Source organism: Camelina sativa, chromosome 16, assembly GCF_000633955.1.
Source record: "Camelina sativa cultivar DH55 chromosome 16, Cs, whole genome shotgun sequence".
NCBI lineage: Eukaryota > Viridiplantae > Streptophyta > Magnoliopsida > Brassicales > Brassicaceae > Camelina > Camelina sativa.
Window position 1 is genome coordinate 21,445,212 of NC_025700.1, and position 27,397 is coordinate 21,472,608.

The 27,397-nt window shown below is 36.0% G+C and overlaps 5 protein-coding genes across 6 annotated transcripts in view; 1 reads left to right on the forward strand and 4 right to left on the reverse strand.

Annotated features, from left to right (window-relative positions):
* LOC104751660 lies at positions 1-2,055 on the reverse strand. The gene is made up of 3 exons (XM_010473659.2): positions 831-2,055; positions 519-747; positions 1-415 (listed from the first exon to the last, which is right to left on the reverse strand). The coding sequence occupies exons 1-3, from the start codon at positions 1,712-1,714 to the stop codon at positions 257-259; spliced, it is 1,272 nt and encodes a 423-aa protein (XP_010471961.1). The 5' UTR covers positions 1,715-2,055; the 3' UTR covers positions 1-256.
* Positions 3,204-5,429, reverse strand: LOC104751661 (probable N-succinyldiaminopimelate aminotransferase DapC). Its single transcript, XM_010473660.2, has 2 exons — positions 5,156-5,429; positions 3,204-4,507 (listed from the first exon to the last, which is right to left on the reverse strand). The coding sequence occupies exons 1-2, from the start codon at positions 5,339-5,341 to the stop codon at positions 3,353-3,355; spliced, it is 1,341 nt and encodes a 446-aa protein (XP_010471962.1). The 5' UTR covers positions 5,342-5,429; the 3' UTR covers positions 3,204-3,352.
* On the reverse strand, positions 6,745-11,351 carry LOC104751662 (DIS3-like exonuclease 2). 2 transcript variants are annotated; one of them, XM_010473662.2, is made up of 7 exons: positions 10,949-11,351; positions 10,283-10,665; positions 10,123-10,176; positions 9,952-10,020; positions 7,691-9,817; positions 7,533-7,604; positions 6,745-7,446 (listed from the first exon to the last, which is right to left on the reverse strand). In XM_010473662.2, exons 1-7 carry the CDS (start codon positions 11,055-11,057, stop codon positions 7,084-7,086), a joined length of 3,177 nt encoding a protein of 1,058 aa, XP_010471964.1. In that variant the 5' UTR covers positions 11,058-11,351; the 3' UTR covers positions 6,745-7,083. The 2 variants fall into 2 exon arrangements, with proteins under 2 accessions (XP_010471964.1, XP_010471963.1); XM_010473661.2 differs by having other exon boundaries at positions 10,283-10,674; positions 10,949-11,349.
* Positions 21,846-24,195, reverse strand: LOC104751663 (auxin transporter-like protein 3). Its single transcript, XM_010473663.2, has 7 exons — positions 24,025-24,195; positions 23,756-23,941; positions 23,558-23,670; positions 23,277-23,460; positions 23,087-23,184; positions 22,527-22,992; positions 21,846-22,339 (listed from the first exon to the last, which is right to left on the reverse strand). The coding sequence occupies exons 1-7, from the start codon at positions 24,193-24,195 to the stop codon at positions 22,145-22,147; spliced, it is 1,413 nt and encodes a 470-aa protein (XP_010471965.1). The 3' UTR covers positions 21,846-22,144.
* Positions 26,262-27,397, forward strand: part of LOC104751664 (pathogenesis-related protein 5-like) — a 1,974-nt gene continuing 838 nt past the window's right edge. The window contains exons 1-2 of the mRNA XM_010473664.2: positions 26,262-26,470; positions 26,612-27,275. Coding sequence (XP_010471966.1) covers positions 26,410-26,470; positions 26,612-27,275 — 725 coding nt within the window. The 5' untranslated portion in view covers positions 26,262-26,409. The remainder of the gene's footprint in view (positions 26,471-26,611; positions 27,276-27,397) is intronic.

Consider the following 27,397-nt stretch of genomic DNA (forward strand, 5'->3'; position numbering starts at 1 on the left):
TCAAACCTCAATCTAGTCATCCACATATTTTCTTTTACAAAAAAGAAAAAAACCAAACATTACTTCCTCTATGTACATTTACATTAGTTAGACAAATCTAATTAAAAAAAAAAAAAAAACCCTCCATAGTAAAGCTTCTCATAATTCAAAGCTTACCAGGGTTACATTTAAAACAAAACAAAAAAATCTAATACATTTTTTTTTTTCCTTTGTCATCTTTACTTGTCATTTTCACTATTTTCTTTTTTCTAATGTTTTAATTTTCACAAATTTTACCATCCATTTGATTCTGAACGGCTTTCACAGCTGCAACTCTGGCAGCCGTCGCAGCTTTATTAGCTGCAGCCACAGCTCGTACCACCTGCTCATCGACCCGTCTTTGGTTCACTCCTTTCTTCGCCCTCTCTCGTGCGCTCTGCAATTAATTATACCATTAAGTATCTTTTAATCCAAATCAATGTTTTAACATTTCCATCTAAAGTATCATCCTTTTTGGAATAATATATATAGAATAATACCTGAACCGCTCTATGAACCGGGCCGGATTCCGGAGGAAGATGGTTAACGAGATTACCATCATCCCATTCACCGGATTTGATATCACCGGTTCTGAATCTATACGTGCCATAGCCTTGCTTACGACCTTCGTGCCAAGCTCCTTCGTAATAGTGACCATTAGCAAAATGGTAAACACCAAATCCATGAATCTTGTCTCCAAAATACTCTCCTGCGTACTTATCTCCATTTCTACAACAAATCATCATAACTCAGAAATAAAAACGACAGAGACATATAAGCTTTTGTCTCCTTTTTTATATATTTAAATATACCTGAAATGGTAAGATCCAAGTCCATGTTTGACACCAAATTTGAATTCTCCGACAAAAGAGCTTCCATCAGCACAAGTTTGAACACCAAAGCCATGGCTTTGACCGTTGCACCATTCACCAGAGTAAGAATCACCAGTGTAAAACCAGTAAACTCCGTAACCATGCCTAAGTCCTTGCTTGTACTGTCCTTTGTACTTGCTTCCTTTAGACCAACACTCGATTCCATAACCATCGTATCTTCCATTGATCCAGTCTCCTTCATATCTTCCATTAACGAAATAGTAGTAAACTCCACTTCCGTTACACTTGCCTTTGTTAAACTCACCTTCGTAGAAGTCACCATTGCTAAAGAACCGAACTCCTTCTTTAACGGCCAGTCTCCTCGTTTCATCTTCTTTGATCGGTTCCGGTTTTGAATCCCCGATGTACCATTGAACCGGTTTCGGTTTGTGTTTGGTTCGAGACCTTCTTACGCGAATCTGTTTGATTGCGATTACGGTTTGGTTGATAACCGCCATGTTGCGCGATGCGAAGAACAGAGCAACGGCGACGAAGATCAAACCGAGCAAGAGATTCTCCGACGTGAAGACCTCATCGACGAAGAATAGTAAGAAAGATGAGAGACTGAGGAAAGAGAGAGAAGCGAGCGTGAAGGCGAGACCCGGTTTAATTCGGTTAATTGACCCGAATGATTTAACCGGTTTTTTCCTCCTCTGTTTCTCTTCTTTCTCACCGGCTTCTAGATCTTGTTCGCAGCGGTGGTGAGAGGTTTCGTTGAAGTCATCACATTCAGTGATTGACGAAAGGCTTTGAATCGATGATCGAATCGTCGGAGATGATCTGAGTAACGACGACTGAGTCCTCGTCAGTTTTGATTGGCTCATCTCCTCTGATAAAAATAAAACAGAGCAACAAAAAAAAATTCAAAAAGCTTCGATCGAGAGAAGGCTCGATATAGAGTATGAATCACCACTTTCTTTCTCGATTTTTCCGGCCAAATGTTAAACGGAAATACGTTAGCCACCACTGCACCACCGTGCCGAGCATCGCAAACACGAGAGATCTCTTAACTCTATTTCCAAAAATATTGATCTTTTACGTCGTTTTTTTTTTCTATTCCGGAGAGTTTTCACGGTGAAGCTAATAAAAACGTAGAAGGAGAAGAAGAAGCTCACTTTGCTTAAGAGAGAGAGATCGAAAGAGAGAGAGAGAGAGAAAGCTTTGAACTTTGAAGCGGGTTTGAGATTATTATTTTAAGAGACAGTCAAGAAAAAAAGGAGTTAGATTCAATATTGACCGTTAGATAAAAAAAAATCTGACGGTTGATTTAACGAAAGCAACGAAGCGTAGCCGTTGGATCTGACTGAGTAAGGGGGAAGAAGAAGAAGAAGAAGAAGTCACGGTCTTGACGGGGAATATTAGGAGGCGGAGACGCTTTTTAGCTTTACTGTTGCAGGCCGGCACGTGCCGCTACACACACACATCTCTTTTGGTTTGGTTGGTCACTCTTTTTCTTAAAATATAATTTAAACTTTTCGTTTTTTTTTTTAAATGAAAAATTCGGTGAAAACATCACTGCTTTTGGGAGAATTTTCTATATTAATATTACAGTCGATTTAGACTTTCAAAAGAATATTTATTTATTTTGGTCTTTATTCATGGCAAGTATACTTTACTTTTTATCAATAATAGAAAAAGGTGTAAACCATAGACTACAAATAAAATCAACGATTCATATTGGGAAGAAGATAGATAGTTGGTGAAAACTGTATAAAGGAGTATATAGGTAGTCTACCAAATCGGACGATCGAGATGAATTACTTGATACGGAAATAAATTATACAAATAAAGAGAAAGAAACACAAAAAATGGGTTTGGATCATATTTGTGAATAAAAACATATTTACCAAACATCCTCGCATGGTGCCCTCCGCATTACTAGGCCTCAAATATTTATAGTATATACTTTTCACATGGGACAATATTATATTCCCAATACTACTGCAAAAATAAATTATTTACATGTATGCGTTAATTTTACTAAAATATCTATCTATATTCGAAAACGTTTAAGTAATCTCAGCATCTCTTATGGTTTCTTTGCAAAAGATCGAAAACGACAAAGCTTAAGGTAATAAGATGAGGTTATATAAATGGCTTTTCTAGTATTTGATTAATTAAGTTAACATCGCTTTCACTGAGATCTTAAGTCTAAGTTCTTCTGATGTAGTATTCATTTACTTTTTATAACTTTCGGCCTATAAAAAGATAATTACATCAATCTCAGTCTTTCAGAGAACATTCAACCTTAATTAATTAATTTGCTCATTTAGGATTTTTCAAGATTAAACAAAACACAAAGACAATGCTTACTCTAGCCATTTAATAACGTCAAACTTTATTAATTTGCTTTGCTGATTCAAAGTCTCTCATGAAATGGAACCGAAGAAAAACTACGAACACAAGGTACTACTACTACACAACAACAATAAAAATAGGGAGGTGGTTTACTAATTCAAACTTCAGACTTTTGACTTTAGCTTTTGTTTCATCCTCTCAATTGCACCACGCAAAGTGTCTTCGTCTTTACAGAAGGCAAACCTAACCAAGTTCTTCCCTTCTTCTGGATTCAAATAAAAGACGCTTGTGGGGATTGCAACGACTCCAACTTCTTCAATAAGATACTCACAGAAGGCTATATCGTTCTCCAGTCCAAATGGCGTGTGATCCGCGGTCACAAAGTAAGTCCCGCTTGATGGGAACACTGTAAACCCGACTTCTTTCAAACCCTTAACCAGAATCTCCTTTTTCGCCGCGTAATCTCTCTTCAGCTCTTTGTAGTAAGACTCTGGTGCCTTGAGAGCTGCAATGGCTGCCCACTGAGCTGGTGTTGATGTGGCGAACGTGAGGTAAGAGTGTGCTTGTCGAACTCCCCAAGTCAGATGAGGTGGTGCAATCGCCCAACCGATCTTCCATCCGGTCAAAGAGAAAGTCTTTCCAAGGGAATTCATGGTCACAGTTCTTTCGTACATACCAGGAAGAGAAGCTATGGAAATGTGATCCATTTCAAAAGCAAGCTTGTCGTACACTTCATCAGAGAACACAAGCACATCGTTCTCAATGCAGAGGGATGCAATGGTTTCAAGCTCTTCTCTTGTAAACATCTTCCCCGTTGGGTTGTGTGGAGTGTTCATGAGGATGGCTCGGGTGTTTTTAGTAAACGCAGCTTTGAGCTCTTCCAAAGGGATAGAGAAGTCAGGTGGGCGCAAAGTGATTCCTTTTATTTTAGCACCAGCCATAGAGAGCGTCGCTTCATAGGAATCGTAGAATGGTGCAAAGAGAATGACTTCATCTCCAGGGTTTATTAAACCCAACATTGATGCAGCTATGGCTTCAGTGCAACCAGATGTGACAGTGACTTCTTTCTCCGGATCAACAACGAGACCTGTATCTTCTTGAAACCGGGTAGAAATTGCAGAGTTGAGCTCAGGAACGCCGTATGCACGAGCATACTGGTTTTTACCATCTTTAATGGCTTGGACGGCAGCTTCTTTAATAAAATCAGGACCGTCGAAATTGGGAAAGCCTTGGCCTAAATTGATCGCTCCGTGTTTCACACCTAATATGCTCATCTGAGTGAAAATAGTAGTCTTGAACTTCTCTAATCGCTTAGCCACCTATGAAATTAAGTTGCCAAAATGATTTAGGATATATAACATCAAGAAGTCTAAAGTTGCAGCTATAACTGGAGATGAGTAATGTATTGTAATATAGATAACCAACATATAAAGAAATCATCCCATTACAGATTTTGTAGAGGTTCTTGACTGTTACTAATATCTCAAAAACTATATAGCCAAAATTGCAAAACTGAGTTGATCAGTTATTGGGTTTAAAACTCTCCGATGGTTTAAGTGAAGTCTAGTATAAAAATTGGCATTTTAAAGCAAAATACAATATTAGAGCTACCAACCAAGCTAAAAGGTGAAACTGGGATTGATGGATAGTGTAAACTGTTAAAGGTAGTACCATGGGGACGTACAAGTATGAACTGAGTGGAATCCAAATCGGACAAAATTTGAAATCATTTCGAAGAACAGAGGAGGAAAAAAAAAAAAAAAAACATCAAATTGACAGAACAGCAGCTTCCACAAAACAGAAGAGGACCCTTTCAAAAATTAGATCTTTCAAGAACACAAGAAACGAGAATCGAAGCATATGTTGCCTTTTTCATCATTTGAGTAAATAATACAGACACAGACTATTTGAGATCACTAAAGAAACAAAGACCCCACGGGGGAATTTGGAAAAAAAGAATATCATACCTGGACGGGTTTCTGAGTTTGCTGAGTCGACTCGTTCTGAGTCGAAAATGTGGTGGTCATGGTGGCTCCGGTTGAAGTTGAACGATGGGTATTCGCGTAGCTTCGTCGGGAATGAGTCGTGATTGGGAGAAGTGAGGATTTGAAGGTAAAATGTCTGAGTATCACACCGTTTGTGTCCAGGTACATTGACTCTGCTGCATTACCACAAAAAAAGATAAGCTTTTTAGGGTTTGATTCCGAGATTTAGGAATTTTCCTTCAGAGTAGTTGCAACTTTAACATCAAGTGGGCTTTTTAGAACACGACTCATGATGATTCATGGGCCATGCTGCCTTGAAGATGATGACGCAGCCAAGTTTAACCTTTTTTGTTTAGAGAATCTAGTAGTATCTATGTAATAAAATAACAAAACGACAAGGAATTAGTCAACTAATAAAAGGATAAACATATGTTTAGGCAAAGGGTATTATTATTATAGGTTAGTGGCAAAGCCCACCAAAGCTGGCTTCGACTCCTCCACAGACTCTTTGTGGGTTAATGTAAAGCCTTTTTTTGTGTGGCCAAGTTTAAAAAAGTATACCTTTTTTCTTTTGTCTGTGATCGAAAGGTAAAACTCGTGGATTGTGAAGTGTATATACTACTTGCTTCTTTTAGTTGAGCTGATGATGTATTTCATAGCCAAAATAATTGGAGATTTTATATAATTGGGCTTCTTTATAATACGAGTTTATATATGTTATTATAGCCAATCAGGCCCAGTCCGACCATCGAAGCTCTCCTACTGTCCACATGTTCCGGTTCACTCTCGTTCTGTTTTCCGTGAGATCAAAGACAATATTTTTCTGCTGTTCTTGTAGATGCAATGATCTGTTTCATGTTTATCTTCGCTAAAAATGTTCATTCGCTATGTGTAGTTCTTATCTCAAATGCTTGACTTAGTGTGCTGTTGATTTCTGTGTTTAGCTTTTAAGTTTTGATATCATTGTGCAGCACAAAACATTGTTTATGTCATATGTATTATTTGGACGGTATTTGCAGTTGTAATTAGTTTTGATCCGCTAGGCGTGAAGTATTGCCTCCGTTTAAAGAATTTTATGCCCATTGTCAACCGAGTTTCGCTACGTTTCGAAAACAGAGTAAAACTTACAGGTCAGGGGAATGTGTTTACGAACTCAAGTCATGTAAGTTGCTTTCTTTATCTTCCTAGTCTTAGAATGTGAAGTACCAAATCTTCAGGACAGCAAAGATATTTGGTAAACACATTCAAGCGTGTCTCTCTTGAACGTTTCTGTAACCTAAAGTTTTCTTCTTTGCAGTGCACTAGGGACGTGGGTTCTCTGCTCTCAGTCTTAGGCGTGTTGGTTGCAGTTAGTTGCCAAGCCAGTCAGCGCCAAAGAGAGTTCTCAGAACATCAAATGAAATTACAGGAACAAGAAGCAGCTCAGAATGCAGCCGCCAAACCAAAACCTACACCTAAGAAGTTTAGTAGATCTTTCTGACATCAAGCAACCTTGTACCAATATATCTTTTAGTCCTAAAGAACTTTTTGACAACATGGAGCAATTGCAATTGAGATTTTCTGTTGTAATCTTACTATTAGCAGAGAGGCTTGTTTACTCGATGGAATTTTACAAGTGAAAGCTTTTGATGATTTTGGCCAACCCAAAACTAAAACATAATGGGCAAGCAAATCTATGTAAACAAAGGAAATAGAAACACATTTAACTCAACTTCGAATCGAACCAATGGGGATTCCAGACCGAACCAAAAAATACAACGGCAAGTCCCCACACTGGTCTCTGTCTATCTATATATCATCCAACTACGGAGCTGTTCTCGTCCCACATGATTTTTTTCTCCAGCAACTTTAATCTGAAAAATATACAGCAGTTGCTACAGTCTGCCTGTTAAGAGTTCTCTTTGCTCCAATCATAAATAATATGAACTCATGTAGAGTCTCGCTCCTATATCGAGCGGACCGTCATCTCCACCAACAGCGTGAAGAACCACCGGAATGGATGAGAAAAGCTGAACAGTCAACGGAAAAACCGCAGGGGCTACTTCGTCTTTTGTCACAGCCTCTGATGACTCGGTGTCATGGACAGACAATGCACTGCATTTTGCAGCACATAGGTCACTAGGACTCACCACATATGCAACTTCCTCCAAGGGCTTGAAATAGCCTCTTCCTCCTCTCTTGAAATAGAGTTTATCAAGAATTAACGTAGACGTTGCCTCTAGCCAGTCTGCACACAAGCCTTCGATTTGGTCATAGTATATTCTTCGTTCAATCTGTGACAGCATCAGCATCGATTAGTATTAAGCAGACAGGGATTTAGATCATTTAATAGGAGATACATGAACCAGTGGGGACTTACCCCGAGCTTGCTAATGTAAACAGTCATAAATCTTGATCCCAAGTTCATTACTCTAGCTTCGCACGGAAAAACCTGCAGGGAAAAGGAAACAAATGAGATTTCTTAACAACCATAAACATAAGAAGCAGCTGAATGATGCAAGGTTCTGATTTACTTGCCTCTTTTTTCTTCAGCACAAACCAAGTATAGAGCTTATCACATGCATCTCTGACTTTTCGAGAAGCCAGCTTCCTGTCATTGCAATAAGCAGCGACATCAGAGAGTATTTCAGTGGAGGGAACACCATGATTCAAAGCAGCGACCGATAATGCTTCCTTGCCCTCCATAGATTCAGCAGCATCTTTATTGAAATGTATGCCGGTGAAACAGCTTCTCACTTCATCAATTGGTGTTTGTTTCTGCTTTGAGTACAACTCCTCAGCCTCAAGTGCAGCAGCAATCGCACGGTGAACGACTATGTCCGGGTACCGTCGAAGAGGAGATGTGAAATGAGTATAGAGAGGAACAGCTAGTGCATAGTGTCCCCACTCAGCAACACTGTCCTTCAAATTCCCAGTGCAAAAGTAAGACGCTAATTGCATAGGTTTTATAGCATAATTGTTGAGAATATCTACAAAAACTGAGTCATCTTTGAGGTTTCCCGTAATTTTCTCCAATGACTCCTGGAGTTGGCCAGAAGAAGATATGTCCAAATCCATACCATGCTTTGAACAAAATCCTTCAAATTCTTTGAGCTTGCGTGTATTCGGTTCTGGATGCCTCCGGAGAAGTGCACTATCCGGGTAAGCTCGAGAAATAACCTCAGCTGCTGTCATATTTGCTAATAGCATAAACTCCTCCACAAGAAAATTTGAACCCTTTCTCGAACATGTCACAAAATCATACGGAACTCCGTGTTCATCAAATAGGAATACAGGCTTCGAATTCTCCAGCTGCAAAGCCCCGTTTCTAAATCTTTTTTGCCTTAAAGTGGTGGAAATCTCACTAAGCTGTTTGACAGATCGAACTACATCACTCCATTCGAAAGATCCATGCAACGAAGGCCAGCCATTTTCTGGAACATCAGTTTTCCCATCTATAATATCTTGAGCATGATCATATGAAAGCTTGCAGCACGACCGTATAACTGTACGACCAATCCAGCGATCTATCACATCCCCTTCTCTATTCAAATCCCAGAAGATAGAAAATGCAAGCCTATCAGCTCCTGGATTAAGTGAACCTACGTTCTCTGACAGTAATGGAGGCAACATTGATATTTTTCTCTGCAGCATATAAACACTTGTCGACCTAAACTGAGCTTCTATGTCAAGAGCAGTCTCTGGTAAAACAAAGTAGGAGACATCAGCAATGTGAACACCGACTCTAAAAAACCCGCCGGGTAAACTTTGCACTGATAGAGCATCATCAAGATCTGTAGCCGTCGAGGGGTCGATGGTCAATACACACAGGTCTCTCAGATCTTTTCTACGTTGAACCTCTTCTTCTGGTACTTCCCAAGGGACACGTGGAAGACTAGTAAGCGAGCCAGGAGAAAAGTCTGAATCGCAAACCAAGTTCTGATATAATATTGCCTTGATCTGAGGCTCTAATTCACTGCCTCGGCCAAAGAGATGTGTAATTTGGGCTACGGGAAATGGACTGCCTTCGCCCCAATCCACAATTTGGGCAGCTACCAGCTCTGCCTCGAGAGTTGGATCAATATTCTCGAGTCTTTCTCCAATGCTTCCAGGTAAGGCATGGAAGGGAACAATCAATTTAGGAAACCTAGGGTCTGCAGGCATCAGTTGTACGTATTCATCATCAGAAAGAGACGAAGGAGACTTGCACCTTTTTGCATCACCTCCCTTGTAATGACTCCATCCCTTGATATCAAGCAAGCCCACGATAGAATCCCTTACAAGTGATTTTTCAACAACAGCAACAACTTGTCCAGTTGGTCTTTTGTGGGGGAAGGAATTAAGGACGCCGCATAACTTCTCAACTGCACTGCCATTTCCTTTCTGCTCACTAGAAGAACCCAAACATGAATCCAGTAATGGTGACGAACTGCGACTAACACAGTTCTTACCTCCTTTACCAATAACTGGTGATCCGTTTATCGAGAACCCATCTTCAAAACCTTCCACCACATCAACAGATTTCTTTTGTCGAGCATTTATGTTATCTTTCTCTGGGGGACTGTCTGTTACTTCAGACTTAGCAACACTTTCAGTAACAAATCCTTTCATCTTGGGCCACAGTGAGAGCGGATCCAATTTAATAACAACAATATCTCCTTCCACCTACATAAAGAAACACAAGTTTGAACTTAAAAAACAACCAATGAAAGGATAAGTCAAAAGGAAAGAGATCTAAGACAGAAATGCAGAAAAAACATAAGTCAGGAAGTCTAGTGTAGAGAATAAACCAAACTTACTGCTCTATTTTGGCCAACATTTCCATTGATTAGAATATCTGTAGGAACTCCATCGATCTTACAGTAAGCCTTCAAAAAGAAAAAGAAGAAAACATTGTTTCAAAATGAACATAAGAAATCAACGGTTTAGAAACTCAAAATCTCTTGGAAAAATCAGGTGTTGCTTCTGACCTCATTGCGGTTATGAGCATTCACCCGAAATAGTGCTTTAAAAGCTTCCCCCTTCTGATACAATGCATAAAAGTAAACTATGAGGTCCAGAAAATATAACTTAAAATGTTCTTTCTTGAAGAAAGCATGAGAAACAATAAAGAGAACATGTCAAACAAACCTCTAAAGCTTCGTTAACAGCATCGAGAGACCAGTGTGAAGAGAAAATCTTTCGCTGTGAGGAACCTTTAATCTGCTGAAACAAGTCACCATCCATCCTAGGAGACTGGTCACAAGCCCTAGGATCAGGGCACGACTTAGATAACAACTGTTTACTAACATCAGGAGAAGGAAGCAACGGACTTGCGCATCTCCCGGGATAACTAGTTTCTGCTGGCCTCTCAAAATACAAAGGCGGCACAGAACTGAAAGCAACATTAGACGCTCGCATGACTCCAAGTCCATTGGAAGTATCCGATCGCTGTTGCTTGGATGAAGAAGTAGAATCTTTTGCTTTACCCCTACTACTATCTCTACCATCTGACGACTCCACATGTGTATCTTCTACAGGTACTTTTCCAAGACATTAAAGTTGAAAACTTGTAAGGTAAAAAGGCAACAAACACTTTTCTTCATCCTCAATTTAACATTCAAACTAAAAACCCCAAGAAACATATCAGTTTAAGAAGAACTAAAGAAAAAAGAAAAAAATCCAAACTTTAAACCCTAATTATCAACTTTCAAGTCTACAGGTTTCATAGCAAAACCCTAGAGCTATCAAACAAGCATATATTATACGAAATCAATTGACAAACAAAAACCCTAAAGAAAAGATTTTTAGAAAAACCTGAGGTGAGCTTAGATCGACGAATATGTTTGCTTGGCCTGTTCCTCTTCTTCTTGATGTGACCGTTTTCGATTCTTTCAACTGATTGCTCCGTCGAATCACTCTTCATTGCTTACAAGTAATAAACTCTCAACGAGCTCTCTGAGTTGTAAAAAAAACAAAACTACCTTAAGGACCCAGAAAAAAAAAAAAGAAAAAAACTAGAATCTTCCGATCAGATTATAAAAAAAAGCAGAAACGGAAGAAGAAACAGATTTGGGAATCCAAATCAAAGATTAACAATTAATAAAAGAAATCGCGAGTTGATTAAAAGAAGAAGAAAACAAGATCTTGAATCTTATCAGAGCCCAGAGGAACAAGAGAAGATGAAAATTAATAAATGAATCAAATCTTTTTTTTGGTTGGCAAATAAAAAGAAAACGACGTTATGATTGGTCGGCGCAATCCGCCGACTGTGTTTTGCCTTTTCCTTTTTTACTCTTTTTCTTTTATTATTTTCCTTTTCGTTTTTGGCCACAAACATAAATTATAATTGATACAAGTTAAGCTACATCATTCTAAGATATTACAAAGCTGGACTTATATTTTCTAGCATTCTTAGCTAGATTGTCTGCTACAGAGTTTACAGAACGTGAGACTTTTGAGAAAACTATATGCTCATATGTGTTGGCGATGCTCTTGATATCCTGCAAGTAGGTGGCTAACAAAGAGTGTTGTCCTTGTTGCATTGAAATCCCATTTAAGTGATTTAAAGCCTTGCCATATATAATTTCAGCATCCCTAGAGAACTTAATACTATTGTATCCTAGTCTCTTAACATGGAGAATCGCCAACTTGAGTGCTTCCGCTTCAACTTCAAGTGGTGTATTCATAGGATTAATAGATGCCGCTCCACTAAGGAAAAACTGTGCATTCTTATTATAAAGGATCCAACCAATACCAGCATACTCATTTGAAGAAATCCAAGACCCATCAACTAGACAACAATATTCTGTATGATTTGTATTACCTACTTCTATGAGTAATGGGTTTGATGAGTCTTGATGTACTCGGCTTAGTGCAGAATGGTTGCCGTCTAAGTTCTATGCAGTGGAGGCTAAGCTATCCTTCGATCGCTGAAGATCCAAATAAGCCTTATTGATAGTATCTAGAATAGACCACCGCTTATTCTTGAATAGCAAATCGTTTCTCGCTTTCCAGATACACCAACTAATGAAAGGGAATAAGCTTCCATCCTTTCGTTGGTTTTGAATCAGGCTTAACATTCTATCAATATTTTGAGTAGCCAAATTTGAAAGAAGAAACGGACCTGTATTAGAGTTTTTTGTTGCAAAGGTCCATATTTCTTGACTGATTCTGCAGTGGAAGAGAAGATGGTTTATATTCTCTACATCATCTCCACATCGTTGGCAAGTATTATCTACCAGTATTTTCTGCTTCTTCAAATTATCCCCTGTTGGTAAAGCGTTATGAAGGCATCGCCACCAGAAATGCTTAAGTTTTTGAGGGATATTGAGTTTCCAAACCTGTGCAAATGGTTACTGGTAGATTAACAGTATTCGGTGTGGGAGAAGGCAGGTGCGAAAGTGTACGTTGAAGATGGTATCCGGATTTGACCGAATATACACCATCTTTGGTATGTGTCCAACTTAGCACATCATCAACACCTGTAATAGACGGGCGAATGTTCTTGATAAGGACAATATCCTCTGGATCAATGATTTGATGCAGAAGATTATCATTCCAGAAGCCTTGAGCTAACAAGTCACTAACTGTCAACAGAGGGTACGTGGTACTACCTGATCCCCTGGCTGGTCTTGGTGGGTTCGTGAGCATCCACTTGTCGTGCCAAACATTAATCCGTTTTCCACTACCCACAGTATATTTGAGACCATGAGAAAGGAGCTTTGTACCTTGTAGGATACTCTTCCAAGCATAACTGGTGTTTGCCTTTAGAGTTGCTGTAAGAAGAGTTTGCTTTGGAAAGTATTTGGCTTTAAAGACTCTGGCCATAAGTGAAGATGGCTGCTGGAGGATTCACCAACTTTGCTTAGCAAGGAGTGCAACATTAAAATCTTTTAAATCCCTTATAGCATGTCCTCCTGCATTCTTTGGATCTGTGATTTTATCCCATGCAATCCAAGGGATTCTGCGCTTTTCCTTGGAATTTGCCCACCAGAATTGTCTCATGGCACTTGCAATCTGATTGATAATCCTTGATGGAAGAAGGAAACAAGACATACTATATGATGGGATTGCTGTAATCTCTGATTTGATGAGTACTTCCTTACCTGCAGGTGAAAGAAGCTTAGTGTACCAGTTATCCATTTTTTTGTTTATTCGTTGAGCCAAATAAGCAAAAGCATTTGCTTTGTTCCTTCCAATAAACTCAGGCAACCCCAAATATCTACCAAAACCCTCTGTTTTGCAAATTCTTAACAGTTGACTTCTTGCTTTTCGCGTTTGTACCTGAACCCCTTTGCCAAAAGTAATAGCAGATTTCTGAAAATTTACGCTCTGACCTGAGGCTTGCTCGTATTGCTGCAAAATATCGAGGATAGTGTTGCACTCTTCTTATGTGGCCTTGCAGAATATTAAGGAGTCATCTGCAAAAAGTAAGTGTGAGATTGCAGGGCCGTTTCGACTTGCTTTAAAGCCATGTAATTTCTTTAACCGGATATTCTCTTGAATTAATGCAGATAGGGCCTCTGAACATAAAAAATAGAGATATGGTGAGATAGGATCTCCTTGACGAATACCTCTATGGGGTGTAATGTGACCAACTGGAATGCCATTGATTAGCACCGAATATGATACAATGTAATGCACTTTATGATCCAATTACACCACTTAGAAGAGAAACCCATCTGCTTCATCATTGCTTCAATAAAATACCATTCAACTCTATCAAAAGCTTTACTAATATCCAATTTTGCAGGAATAAATGGTTGAGCCAGTTTCTTAGTATGAAGAGAATGTATTAGCTCATAGGCAATTAGAATGTTGTTTGTAATCATTCTCCCTGGAATACACGTTGATTGGTTTGGTGAAATAAGTTGGTTCAACCAAGGTTTGAGTCTGTTTGCCACTACCTTGGATAAAACTTTGTAAGCAATATTGGCAAGACTAATGGGTCTATAATCCTTAACTTCATTTGGCTGGCCTACTTTTGGGATCAAGCAAATATGTGTATCATTGATTTTCGGGTCTAGCTTGCAATCCTCAAAAAAAGACTGAGCAAAATTATACACACCATTTCGTATTGTAGGCCAATGATCTTGGAAAAAACCTGGGTTAAAACCATCAGGTCCAGGGGCTTTTTCTCTCGCCATATGATGTACAGCTTGGTATAACTCTTCCTCTGTAATAGGCTTCGCTAGAGCTTCATTCATTTCATTAGAGACTCTTGGTTTAATAAGTTTCACCACATGCTCATGGATACCCTGATCTGATGAATGATACAAAGTGTTGAAATAAGAGATTATAGTTCTATTGATACCTTCTTCTGAAGTCCACACTTTCCCATTGGCATCCATGATAGCGTTGATTCTGTTATGGCTTCGCCGTTGCTTAGTTTTAGCATGGAAAAAATTGGTGTTTCGATCACCGGTTTGAAGCCATTGAACTCTGCTTTTTGTTTTCCAAAACTCTTCTTCCATTCTATATTCATGTAATAAAGCTGATTTCAAGGATGTTATTTGATGAAGATCAATAGGATTAGAATTGTACTCTTGTTGAAGTCGAATTTTCAGTTCCTGAATCTTCTTTGCTGAATTATTGAGGTGTTGCAATTTCCACTTTGATAAACATGATCTACATCTTCGGAGTGCTTCATGGAATTGATCACCTAAGAGGTAATAAGAGTCAGAATTCCAATGTTTTAACAATTCCTCTTTGACTTCGGTATTGAAACGCCAACGATTATCATATCGGAACAGAGGGCACCATGTTTTTTTTTTTCTATCACCTGTATGAATCAGTACTTGTCTGTGATCAGATCCAATCCAATCCAGTAACTGAACATAAGCTTTTGGGAACATATCTTGCCAATCTGCAGATGCCATCGCTCTATTTATTCGTGACCAGATTAAATAAGAATGCCGATGTCCATTCTAGGTGTATTTTCCTCCAATCGTTTTAAATCTTGAAGACCAGAAGTACTTATCATTTTTCTGAAGTTCTTGAAAGAATTTTCTGAGCGGTGTGGTCCTCCTAACTTCTCGTCATTACTTGTTATATCATTAAACTCTCTGAGGACCAAACGTGGTGTACTCCTGTACATACCTGCATCCGCCCTTAGACTCATTGTCTTCGACATATTGTTACGATGCTTCAGATCAGGGTCACCATATACATAGGTAAGACAAAAGGTTGGTGTTCCTAGCTCTGAGATATACATATCAGTATAATTTAGAGAAGGTGTATCAACAAACTGCACATTCACCTTCTCATTCCAAAAAATGGCCATACCTCCACTAATACCATCATAAGAAATGATATAGCTGTTTGGAAAACTGAGATCTACACCTAACTTATTCACATAGTTATAGCCGTTTTTAGTTTCTATGAGGAACAAGATATCGGGTTTAGAAGACTTCCTGATATCCTTCAAGTATGGAATTGTCAGAGGGTTCTTCTTGAGCCCCTGACAATTCCAGTGCAGTATCTTCATTCTGGGAGGGGTGGTTTCGGGGTATCCACCCTCCCCTGTAGCTGGTAAACACTTTGAATTCTTGGTTTTGAAGTGGAGGCTTGATCCCCATAAGGAAGATCCTCTCCTTTTCTTTTTTGACTTTTGTCCCCACACCGTGTGCAATCCAAATCTTTCTCTGCAGTATCCATCCGACTCTGATTCATCAAATTTATTGGCAACGGTAGATCATTCTGATTTGGATGGAATCTAGGAGATGGGGGATTGGCGGTTAAAGAGACATTTCTTAGAATTGTTGCAGAAGCTTCATCCTCAAGTTTTGTATCCACGGTCTGGCCCTGATTTCCACTTGCCAATTGTGACGTTGCTCCATACTCCTTTATTGTGAGAGGAATGTAGCCAGGAGTTATAGACATGTCATCATTATCTGCATCTAGTGAACAAAGTCGAGGTTTCAGATTTCCAACTATTGGAGTTGAGGACTCAACATGATCACTCATATTCTCATCCTCCCGCTGAGCTTCACTATGATTAGGCTCAAGTGCTCTATGAATCGCAACGTCATCGATTTGTGGGAGTGGAGACTCATAATCACAAACCGATTGTTCATGCCTTAGAGATCCGCAGCGGAAACAAAATTTTCGAAGTTTGGGGAATACAAATCTGATCATAACTGGTGGTTTACTAGGATCAAACTCAATATAGCGAACAAAGATCAGACGATCATTGATGTGCATCTAAACATGAGCCCAAACTTCTCCATTAGATTCCTCCGTAGCATCTTGAAATCTGACCTCATCAATATGTCCTAGAACGCCTCCAATTTCACGAACAACTGCTTCAGACCGAAAATCTTCTGGGATGTTGAGAATTTTAACCCAAAAATATATTTCTGTTAAGAAATTTGGAAGAAGACGCCTAGTCCATCGATCCATAGCTACCATCCATAGATTATAGTGCTAGAGTCCATTTTCTAGAACAGTCATCATTTTGTTTTTCGTTTAAACTTTATTTTTATATATTGAGCTTGAGTCGGTTCGGTTGTTTATCGGATGGCTATTGAGCTAGCCGACCCTCTCTCTTTTTCTTTTTGAAGAGTTTTAGATTTTCATTCACCTCGTTTTAGCATATTTACCCTTTAAAGTATATAAGTTATGATTATGATCAAACAAGGATTTTATTGTACCAAAAAAGATACTTTAAAAAGTGACAAAAAAACTTTGTTTCTTCGAATGATGTGTTTAGTGTTTTACTGTTTGAGAGAAAATAATAAAATTATTGTGTTATAATTAAATTTTATTATTTATTTTTTTAAGCGTGGGTTATTGGTTTAAGATTTGAATAGAATTTTAAATGTTATTATTAGATCAAGATTTTGTTAAATTTTGTTAAAGTTTAGTGTTATTAGTTTGTGATTTGTAAAAAGTCATTTTTATCTTAACAAAAATTGGGTTATTGGATTCAGACTTTTATAAATTCATGAAAAAATTTATGTAATTCAATTAAAACAAAAAAATCTAGGATTGTTAATGAATTCAATTATTATGTTATTGATTCATGATTTTAGATACTTTTTTTACAAAATAAAGTCATTGAAAATATCATAAAAATATATAGATTATTTGGAGCACTTTACGATATTTTAAAAAATTAATCAACAAAATTTTCTAGCAATCTTTAATAATCTTTAGCAATCTCTAGCAACATAATGTTCATAAACTCATTTATTGAACTCTTTATTTTTTTTTTTATAAATTAGAATCTAAGTGATATGACGAATTTAGGACCCACGAGTTTAGAATTTGTTTTTGTTATGGATCCAAATTATTCGCATGTTTTATTTTGACAAAAAAAAACGGAAATATATACGAACGGCCCACGCTTATTATTCGGAGTTTCTCCAAACGGCCTGTCATAGAAAAAAGTGTATTGTACACATCATTATGTCATTGGTTGACCCAAAAGAACAGAAAAAAATACACATTATGTGATGATATAATTTTGTTTCAAATAAATGAATAATACTGTTAAAATACTGTATCAACTTTTGTTGAATACTTTAATATAATAATTTGACGATGCATGTAGTGAAAATAATTCAAGTAATTTGTATATGAGCATCTATTTAATTAAGCTACTATATAAACATAAAAAGAAAAAGGCAATCGATAAGAATATTGTGAATTGGGACATATGGTCAGGAGTCAGGATAGAGATTGGCAACTAGAAGCAGACGCAGCATGTGGATGATGAAGATCAATATCTTACTGTCATTTTCAGACAAATGTGTATCGATCGAATTCGAACAAGAGTTACAATAGAAAAGGACGGACGATACGATACGTAGTGTACATTACATGTATACATATTCAAAGCACAAGCATACAAATACAATTTTTCATGCATATCAATATCATGATATCAATGTGAAACCCTCCAACGCATAAACTTACAAATCTGTCATGTATACCCATCCCTTTTTTTTCTTAACCTATACTTTTATATAAGTTGCTAGCTAGTGTCTGGTTCGAATAAACTGAAGTGTTAGTTATTACTCTAGAAATAGTACTATATATGTATATTCTTCTTATGGCTTTCTAGTTATTACAAAATATTCCTGTTGGAAAATGGGATATATGTTAGTATGTTACGATTATAATGTATATAGCCAGTTCTATATATCCGGTGTGGTTTCGGTGCATGCATGAACTCCGAATCTAATAAAATAAGAAAAAAAATTATATTTATATTTTGAATATAAGAACAATCGTTGTTTGAAATTTGATAACTGAAAAGATAAAACGAAAGGCGTCTGAATTTTGCCATGTGAGATATGTAGCTTTATCTCTCAGAAATTAAGGAAGGGGATGGAAAAAAGGTGAAGATATCGAAGATGATTTTTCTTCTGTTTTCTTTTCACCAAGACCCCACGCACGTGCGAGCCTTATCCACACGTTTTTTTTTTGTCATTCTTCTTTGCTTACTTGCAGAAAATTCAGTTCACTAAATAGATTTTTTTCATCATCTCTTTTGCAATCGAACACGAAGAAGGCTTTTTTAGCTAGTTAGCACATCGTGAGAACGTGTTCATCTTGATTTTTAGTGTCTTGTCATATTCTCGTAGCTTTCTAGAAATTGATTGGATACTGTTTCAGTTGTCTATTGATGATATTAAGTTTGATCTTGTCGGATTTTTTAAAAAAAAAATCTTTTGAATAAATCTACCAAGTATACAACACTTTTTCAATCTTAATACGTTTGTTTTCTTCAAATGTATCGCAATCTTGATATTGGAAGTTCATGTTCCAAACCAATACATAACTTAGGTACGAACTTTTAGTTAAAGTACGTTAACAGAAAACACATGAAAGCATGTCATTAAGACCTTAACTATGATTTTTTTGCAGGATATATAGTATTTAATTTAGACCCAAACAAATGTAGGATAAATGGATAATAGTGCTATTCGTCAATGAAACTGTAGTCTTTGCATATTTGTTTATTTTATAGTGATTAAACCTAAAGTGAGTGTAGTTGTTTTTTAAATACCACCTTTTAATTGAAGGAGTATCACCGAAAATTTTAAACCACATTTTACTTTATTTTTGTTTCCAAAATCTGCCCAAATTCGTCCTTTTCCCAGTGAACTTCTTCTTTTGTAGTATTATATCACTGCAACACAATGAAATTAGGTTAAATATATTCAAGGGTGGATTATGATATCGTTTTTGTTTCATATCGTTTTGGCCATATTGTTTTTGTATTATTTTGTGTATTTCTTTAGCAGGTAAAGAAAATGGCAGAATAGTAGTGACCCAACTTCCCATGAGATTGATTGGAGCATGGAAGTTAGAAAGCTAGTCAAAAAGCAGTTTTGTAGATTGGGGAATCCATAAAAGCTATTATAATATTTGTTAGGAAGTGTTTTCTTCAAGTAAGCACTTTTTTTATTTATCATATCTTATATAGTGCAATCATTTTTTTAAGGCTAGTTGCTCCGGCATGCAATAAAATGAATTACGTATGTATATGAGTAATGCTGTAAATGTTTTTTTCATACAAAGGTTAAATGTTTAATATAATTTCAAATTTCTATTATTTTCGGAATGACATCAACATGACTGAATTAAATATTTATTAGATAAGTATAATAGTTTCGTTTTGATATTAGTGTTGATTATTAGAATTTAATTAGTTTCTTTTTTGGTTAGTACCCTTGTAAGTCAAATGTCACCATCTCGAAAAATCAACCCAAATGTCAGGTCTCTCGCGTAAACCAAATAGTGAGCTTGTTCCTACTTAATTATTGCGACTAAAAAGCTATATGGTTCACTTTTTTATTGTTGTTGTGACGTGTAGCTTATACCTTAAATTACATCCTAAGAAAAATATCATATCACTAGCAAAACGTTTCCGCAATGTCAATTACTCAATTATTCACTCTTCACTTGAGTACTCTACCAACCATTGAATCAATGGGTGATGTGAGAAATTTAACCCGATTGTGATGGTCAGCCAGTGCCTTGTAAGAAAGGCTGCCTAAGTCTTAACATATTGTCATACTGACATCCGCCTGCCATAAGCTTTTGCCTCCTTTATGAAAAAAAAAAAAAAAGAAAAATTGCCTTTTTTGATGTGATGCTTACTTATTTGCCCATGATGAATTCATTTCACGATCACTCACATTCAGAAATAAAGTGTTAAAATGTTTAGAATCGAGATATACTTGATTTGCTTCAAAGATACAATATGTATGCAAAAGGTTATTATAATTCTAAATCATGCATTTCCATAACATCATTTTCAACGGACTGATTGCAGATTTATAGTTATACCAGGAGATAAACATTTTAAAAAAATTATAATATAATAATAAAAATTATTGTTATATTTTTTTTTAACAAAGTTATTTTGTTTGAGATAATATTTATTTTAATTGTTATGTAAATCTTTTTTTTTTCCACAAATGAAATATATTGATTAAAGAAAATCTTTACAAAGAGAATTATTTAGCTAAATTGTTATGACTCTATTTCAAAGCTAGATTGGCTAAATTATTCTGTAAATCTATTAGTCTTTTTGAATACTAATTATTTTAGAATATTATATTATTTTATTTTTTTTGACATATATTACAGTTTTATATTGTTTGTTTGTTGTATTTGCATCATTATTTTGTGAAATATGAAGTAGTAGTGTTAATATTATAATTTTGAACAAAGAAAAATTATTAATTTATCATCTATATAAATTTAGTTAGACCAACCCGCTAATGTAGAAATTAAAACACACATTCTTTTTAGATTGAGTAACATATCTTCGTTTTAAAAAATTCAAATCACAACATATGCAGAAAACATTCTGCATTTTACTAATTATAAGTATTATATGAAAATTCTAAAAAATTTGTAAAAAAGAATATAAAGATGATAGGAGAATCATAATTTGAAATCTTAACAAAATCTTTGAAATTTAGTTGTTAAAAATAATTATATTGTGTACTTGGATATAAAATCTTAGTTTTTGAAATTCTGATTGGTTTATATTTTTAAAAAATATATTTAGTAATTTTCGTCTATAATTTATTAGAGAGAGAAAATATATATATTTTTTAGATTTTTTTATATTTGATCTGGTAGCGTTTTTTTCTTTTTAATTAATTTTCTTTATTTAATTAATTAACTAAGATTAATTCAATTTTTTTAATGGCAATTGAATGTATTTTTTTTACACATTTTAAGGTCAGTTTCATATTTTGTATTTCCCAATTAATATAGTATGATTAATCAGAATAATTAACTGTTTTATTTATTTAAAATAATACTATTATTGTTTTGTTTGATATATAATTGTTTAATTTAACTGATTGTTTATTTTCAGTGTATACAGTTTAATGATTGATTTTCTATTTTTTTTTATCTTGGAACACATATATAGAAAAGAAAGTTGCTATTAATAAGTAATTTAAGTAGAATTAATTAGTTTCTATAAAAAATTAATTTTGTCAATTTACCATATTTTACTTATTGCTTTTAGTGCAATTTTTAGGGACTAAAATGTTAAATAAGCAAAATTAAAAAGGTAAAATCCAAAATGTATTTCAAAAATGTATATATATATTTTAAATTAGAACCCTCAATGCTCATCAAATAAGGAAAGAATTTAATCTCAAGTACTACAAAAAAGAAAAAATTATGGAAAATTTCGATTTTTTTTTCTTTCTCAAGTACTACAAAAATAAAGGGATCACACATAAACACACAAGAAATATTATAAGAACAATAACTAATACATAGGGTTGGCGTAAGATAGCCATCACACCTTAACTAAGGAAAAAAAAAACCCCAATTTACCAAAAACAACTCACCATAACAAATTAACCAAACCCGAAGTAAAAAAGATTATTGTCGTCAAACAATTACAAAGAGTTGTGATTTTTTTTTTTTTTAATTCAATTCTAATAAAATGATCTAAACTTATATATTCGACCTTGCAAAATAAAATTCTCCTCAAATGAAACCCTCTTTCTAGAAGGTCTTGATATATTATGGCTTGTGAGGAGGACATTGGTAGCATTTGGTAAAGAGACCAAAAGTGTCGATCTGGCGAACAAAGTTGACCATACTTGCCCATCCTCCGAACCCAAATCCAACGACGAATACCCAAACCACCACGAATATGTTTATGCAGTAAGTCCCCATCCATCCTCCCACCATTCTCGGCGGCCTTTCCACCGCATTCTATCAAAGTTATCAAAATTAACATTTTTAACATAAACTTTAAAATTATCTAATAAACTTTTATATAGTATGGTTAAAAATAAACTACACATTTTTGTAACCTTATTCTTAAAATTTTAGTATGTAACTCTTTATGCAATAAAATAAAATAAAATGACATGTTTTGGAAGACGGAAAAGTATCTAACCTCTCTGGAAGGAGCAGGAGCAAAAGTAAGCATATGTGCCAGTGCTGGTATGATGTAGACAGTGAAACTAACTAAGAGAGATCCGACCGCAGAATTGATTGGTCCGAAAAAGGGAAAGATAATCGCTAAGAACCATATGGGCACAACCACGGGTAATCTAGCCATGGCTCTTTTGAACATGCTCTTCGTCTCGTGCACACCTATCAATTTCTCCCACACAAAATATAACGGTGTAGATGCAAATCCGAACGTTATGAACTGATGAATAAGCATGAGGATCACCGCCGTGTCTCTAAAACCGGACTTAGGGAGGAGAGAAAGTGCATTGGAATGAGTTAGCAACTGATCGCCAAACGCCCAATAAACCGCAGACGCGGATGGTAGCGTTAGCGTTAGTACATATATAGTCGCTAGTAGATATATCGCCTTGAACTTTTGCGGTTTCCACATCGCGTGCATTATCTCCCTAGATAAAACATATTTTTTAGTATATATATATATATATAATTAATAAAAGTTCAGGAATTCTAGTTTTATGAAAAGAAAAAAAAAGTGTTTACACAGTGACGGCGTGGCCACCGAAGGTGTAGAGAATGTTGGTGGCTCCGGTGAAGTAAAGCACCATTGTGGTTGGACCCGAGTGTTTCACATCCTCAGCCTTTAATTATTAAAAAGGTTAATCTTAATTAATAACAGTAACCAAGACTATATATTATAGAAAGTATACAAGACTTAAAAAATCCAATTGACCTGGCCGTGAAGGAGAGAAGCAATGGTGAGATACCAAGAAGTGTACGTGGTCATAGCGAGTCCGAGGAATGACCAAATTCTATAATTGTGGAAGGAAGGAATAAAAACAGTTGTTGCACAACACGCGCCAAATATGTATGTCCATGTCCTCTTGTCCAATTTGTCATTAATATAATATATATTGCTACAAAATCATTGTTATATTATTAATAAACTTCCCAATATGGAAAAAAACATATAATAATCAAGATATAATGGAATCGAAATATTAATTAATTTACCTGGCACAAGCAATGAGTTGAATAACGGATCCAAAGAGAAGAAAAGTGCAATTAAAGAACAATCCAATGTTCCTCCAATGTTTCCCCAACAGTCCATCTAGCACCTCAAACCACTTTATAAAAAAACAAAACAGAAAGTTAAAATTTCCAATAATACCATAACACACTAGTCACAAGAATTAGAGGTGGAATAAAAACCTGAATAACGTGATTACGGAAATCGAATTTTTCTCGTTCTTTACGAGTTCGGTACTCTACGTAAAGAACACTAATGAGATAAGCAGTCCAGCTTCCCAATAATCCATAAAAGAGTTGAAACAAAATTCCCGACATCATCCCAAGTTGTGAGAACGAGTACGGTAAAGTCAATAGAACTTGCGCCACCTGCCATTATTATCACAGCTTAGAAAGACGACGATCACATTACAGACATAAATCTTGTAAATATATGTGTAAAGCATATGTACCTGATTTGAAGCACAACTAAACCAAGCATCGTAGACAGAACCTCCATGCCAGAAGAAGTTCGAAAGCTTTGTTTTAGCTGAAGATTTATTGTTACCACTTATGTTTTCTTCTTCTCTCTCCATTTCTAAGTAATTTCCTGCGACCACTGTCTCTATTTTCTCTGCCGCCATTTTTTTCCTTTCTTCTCTGAGTTCTCTCTCTCTCTCAGTTTCTTTAGCTTCTTTGCTTCCACTCTTTAAATAGATTAATGAAGATAACCATTAATTTTTAAAAAATAATTATTGTTTTTCTTATGGATTCTTTTTCCTCTGGAGGCAATTATTGAGTAACGAGTGTCGGGACAAAGCCTTTGGTCACAGCTGAAGTGGTGTCATGTAAATATTGGTTTATTATTGGTAGGTGACGGAGTTATATCACCTACTTGTCAGTGTTACTGTTTTCGGCGAGCGTGGATTGTTTTTTTAGTGGGCTTGTTTTGTCGTTGGGCTTATGGGCCAGATTTCTAAAGCATTACACGAGCGGGTAGGCCCGGTTTTAGATTGTTTATTTTATATTGACCCCGATAATATGCAAAATAAAGAGGGTTCACTAATCATAGATTTTTAAAGTTTAAAAGCAAAGAGTGAGAGTAGACTAATTGTAAATTGACAACAGAAGTGACGACAATGATGTTTTTGAAAAAGTTTAAAACTACTATTATCATTAACAATTATTTGAATCATGATGATTGTAGTAACAACTAGAACAATGAGTTAAACATAGTGGTCCTTTTTTTTTTGCGTAAGGATGTATAATAATCAAATTATATTTCTAAGTTTATATGTTTTGTCCGATTATATTGCATAGCTGTTAATTGGAACTTGAAATTACATAAATTTATGCCCCTGTCTACCATATTGTGCACCAGACATATCCAAAGTCCAAAAGCTTGATTTAGTTAAAAAGACAGGAAGGAAATAGTGATTTGTGAGGTAATCGAGGGTTGGAGATGGATCCAATGGAAAGAATGATGGCTAATCAGGTGGGATTAGTGCTTAACATAATTACCACACGTGTCTAGCTGTCTTAGCCTTATTTTAAATCTCACTCTCTTTTAAAAATTTCTCCTTTTCTAATTTCTATATATATCCACTATAGCTTTTGACAATGGATCGAATCGAATTATTAATGAGACGGCATCATCGATTTAAATCTTTATAGCTTTTTTAACCCGGCCAAAAATGTATGGCAGCGGAAAGAAAACTGCTCACCATTTTACATAAAATATACATATCAATATTATATAGTTTTTAAGTTTGGTTGGTGATATATTATACTTATAGTTTCCTTTTACTGTACCTATACGCTATTGTGTTATCTGTAATCCAACAACAAAAAATGAATTAATATTACCATCCCCAAATAGAGCAAAGATTTGATATCATCGGTGATAGTATTGGAAATTAGTGCAAGTGACTGATTATAACTTATAAGTATTCCTGAAATTAGTGCAAGTGACTGATAATCTTACTGGTGCATGTGTGGTGAATGGTGATATTTGTTTGGAGTTTATCTTCATTATAAAATCTGCTGACGAAAAAAACCATACACACTACACTATATATATTCTTTAACAGTGTGAGTGTGACGAAAAGAGAGAATAATACAAATTTATTGAAAAACAAACTGCAGAAATGGGCCGAAGAATGATCCATTTGAATTTGAAATCAATTAGCCATATGAGCCATCAAGTAGGCCTAGCTAAGTATATCATTAAGTGAAAGCCACATGGAAACTAATTATGGAAGGCTAACATACAAGAGGAAGACATAAAGATATACAAGACAACAAGAGAATCATCCAAATTTGCATGAACAAATAGAAGAAATTACTAGACAGATAAAATGCCACATATATCTACTATATAAATTTATTTGACATTGATTGTCAAAAAAAAAAATATTTATTTGACATTTCCATTATATTTTAAGTATATATATGTGTGTCCAACCAGAACTGCTGTATATATTAATCAAATAATAAGTATATATTATAAGTACTATATGATATCCCAACCTTTTGAACTTGACTACCTTAACCAAAACAGCATCCCGAAGAATACTTGCATGAAGCATCAGGAAAGGAATACCAATAACTAACTCTTTCCCAGATTCCAAAACAAAGAACCTCTTGTCTGAAAAATAGTAAATACGTACAGATAGTAACTTGGTTTGTGTGTTTAGACTATACTTAAAACGATTATTATATCTTGACATATAGACTCCCCATGCAAGTTATCCTCTCCTTTTTTCCCCTTAAAAAAGGCAATCTCACTTCATTAATTCTTCGTATAAACCGATCGAACTCTACATGATAATTTGATCGCTAAATCTTTTCCAGTAAAGATGCCAACTCGTTTCAGTTTGTCACCAAGGATCTTGTTACTCTTTCTCACGTTTTTATCAGGTAACCAATTCAAAACATTACATTACTTTGGACCGGTCAACGTCAGTCCTTGTCTAGATATTTTTTTTTGGGTTTAATCCTTGTCTAGATATTACTTAAGGGTTTTGATAACGATTAGAACTTGTGTGTATTATTCCAAAGGAACAAAATGGTCTGAATCAGCTCGAGTGTTCACGATCGTGAACTCATGCGACCAAAAGATCTGGCCGGCCATAACTCCCGGTGAAAACTTCAACGGCGGAGGATTCGAGCTCAAACCGGGTCAATCCATCGTGTTCACCGCACCAGTAGGCTGGTCAGGCAGAATTTGGGGACGAACCGGCTGCAAATTCGACTCAACCGGAACCGGAACCTGCGAAACCGGTTCATGCGGCTCAACCCTAAAATGCTCAGCGTCCGGAAAACCACCGGCTTCACTAGCCGAGTTCACATTAGCCGCAGTGGATTTCTACGACGTGAGCCTCGTCGACGGATTCAACCTCCCGATGGCGGTAACTCCGATGAACGGGAAAGGGAACTGCAGCGTGGCTGGTTGCGTCGCCGACCTGAGGCCACATTGTCCGTCGGAGCTCGCCGTTAAATCAAACGGAAAAGTGATATCGTGTAGGAGTGCTTGTGATGTGTTTGATAGAGATGAGTATTGTTGCAGAGGAGTTTATGGGAACCCCGTGGTGTGTCAACCAACATATTACTCAAAGATCTTCAAGCAAGCTTGTCCTACTGCTTATAGTTATGCGTATGATGATCCGACCAGTATCTTCACTTGTTCCGCCTCTGATTACATCATCTCTTTCTGTTCCTCCAGGTTTGCCTTAATTATAATTATGCCTAATTAATATACTTTTTTTGTTCTAAAAATACCCTTAAAAAAAAAAAAAAAAACCCTAAACACCATAAAAACCAAAAATTTTGTTTGTGTAAGGGGGG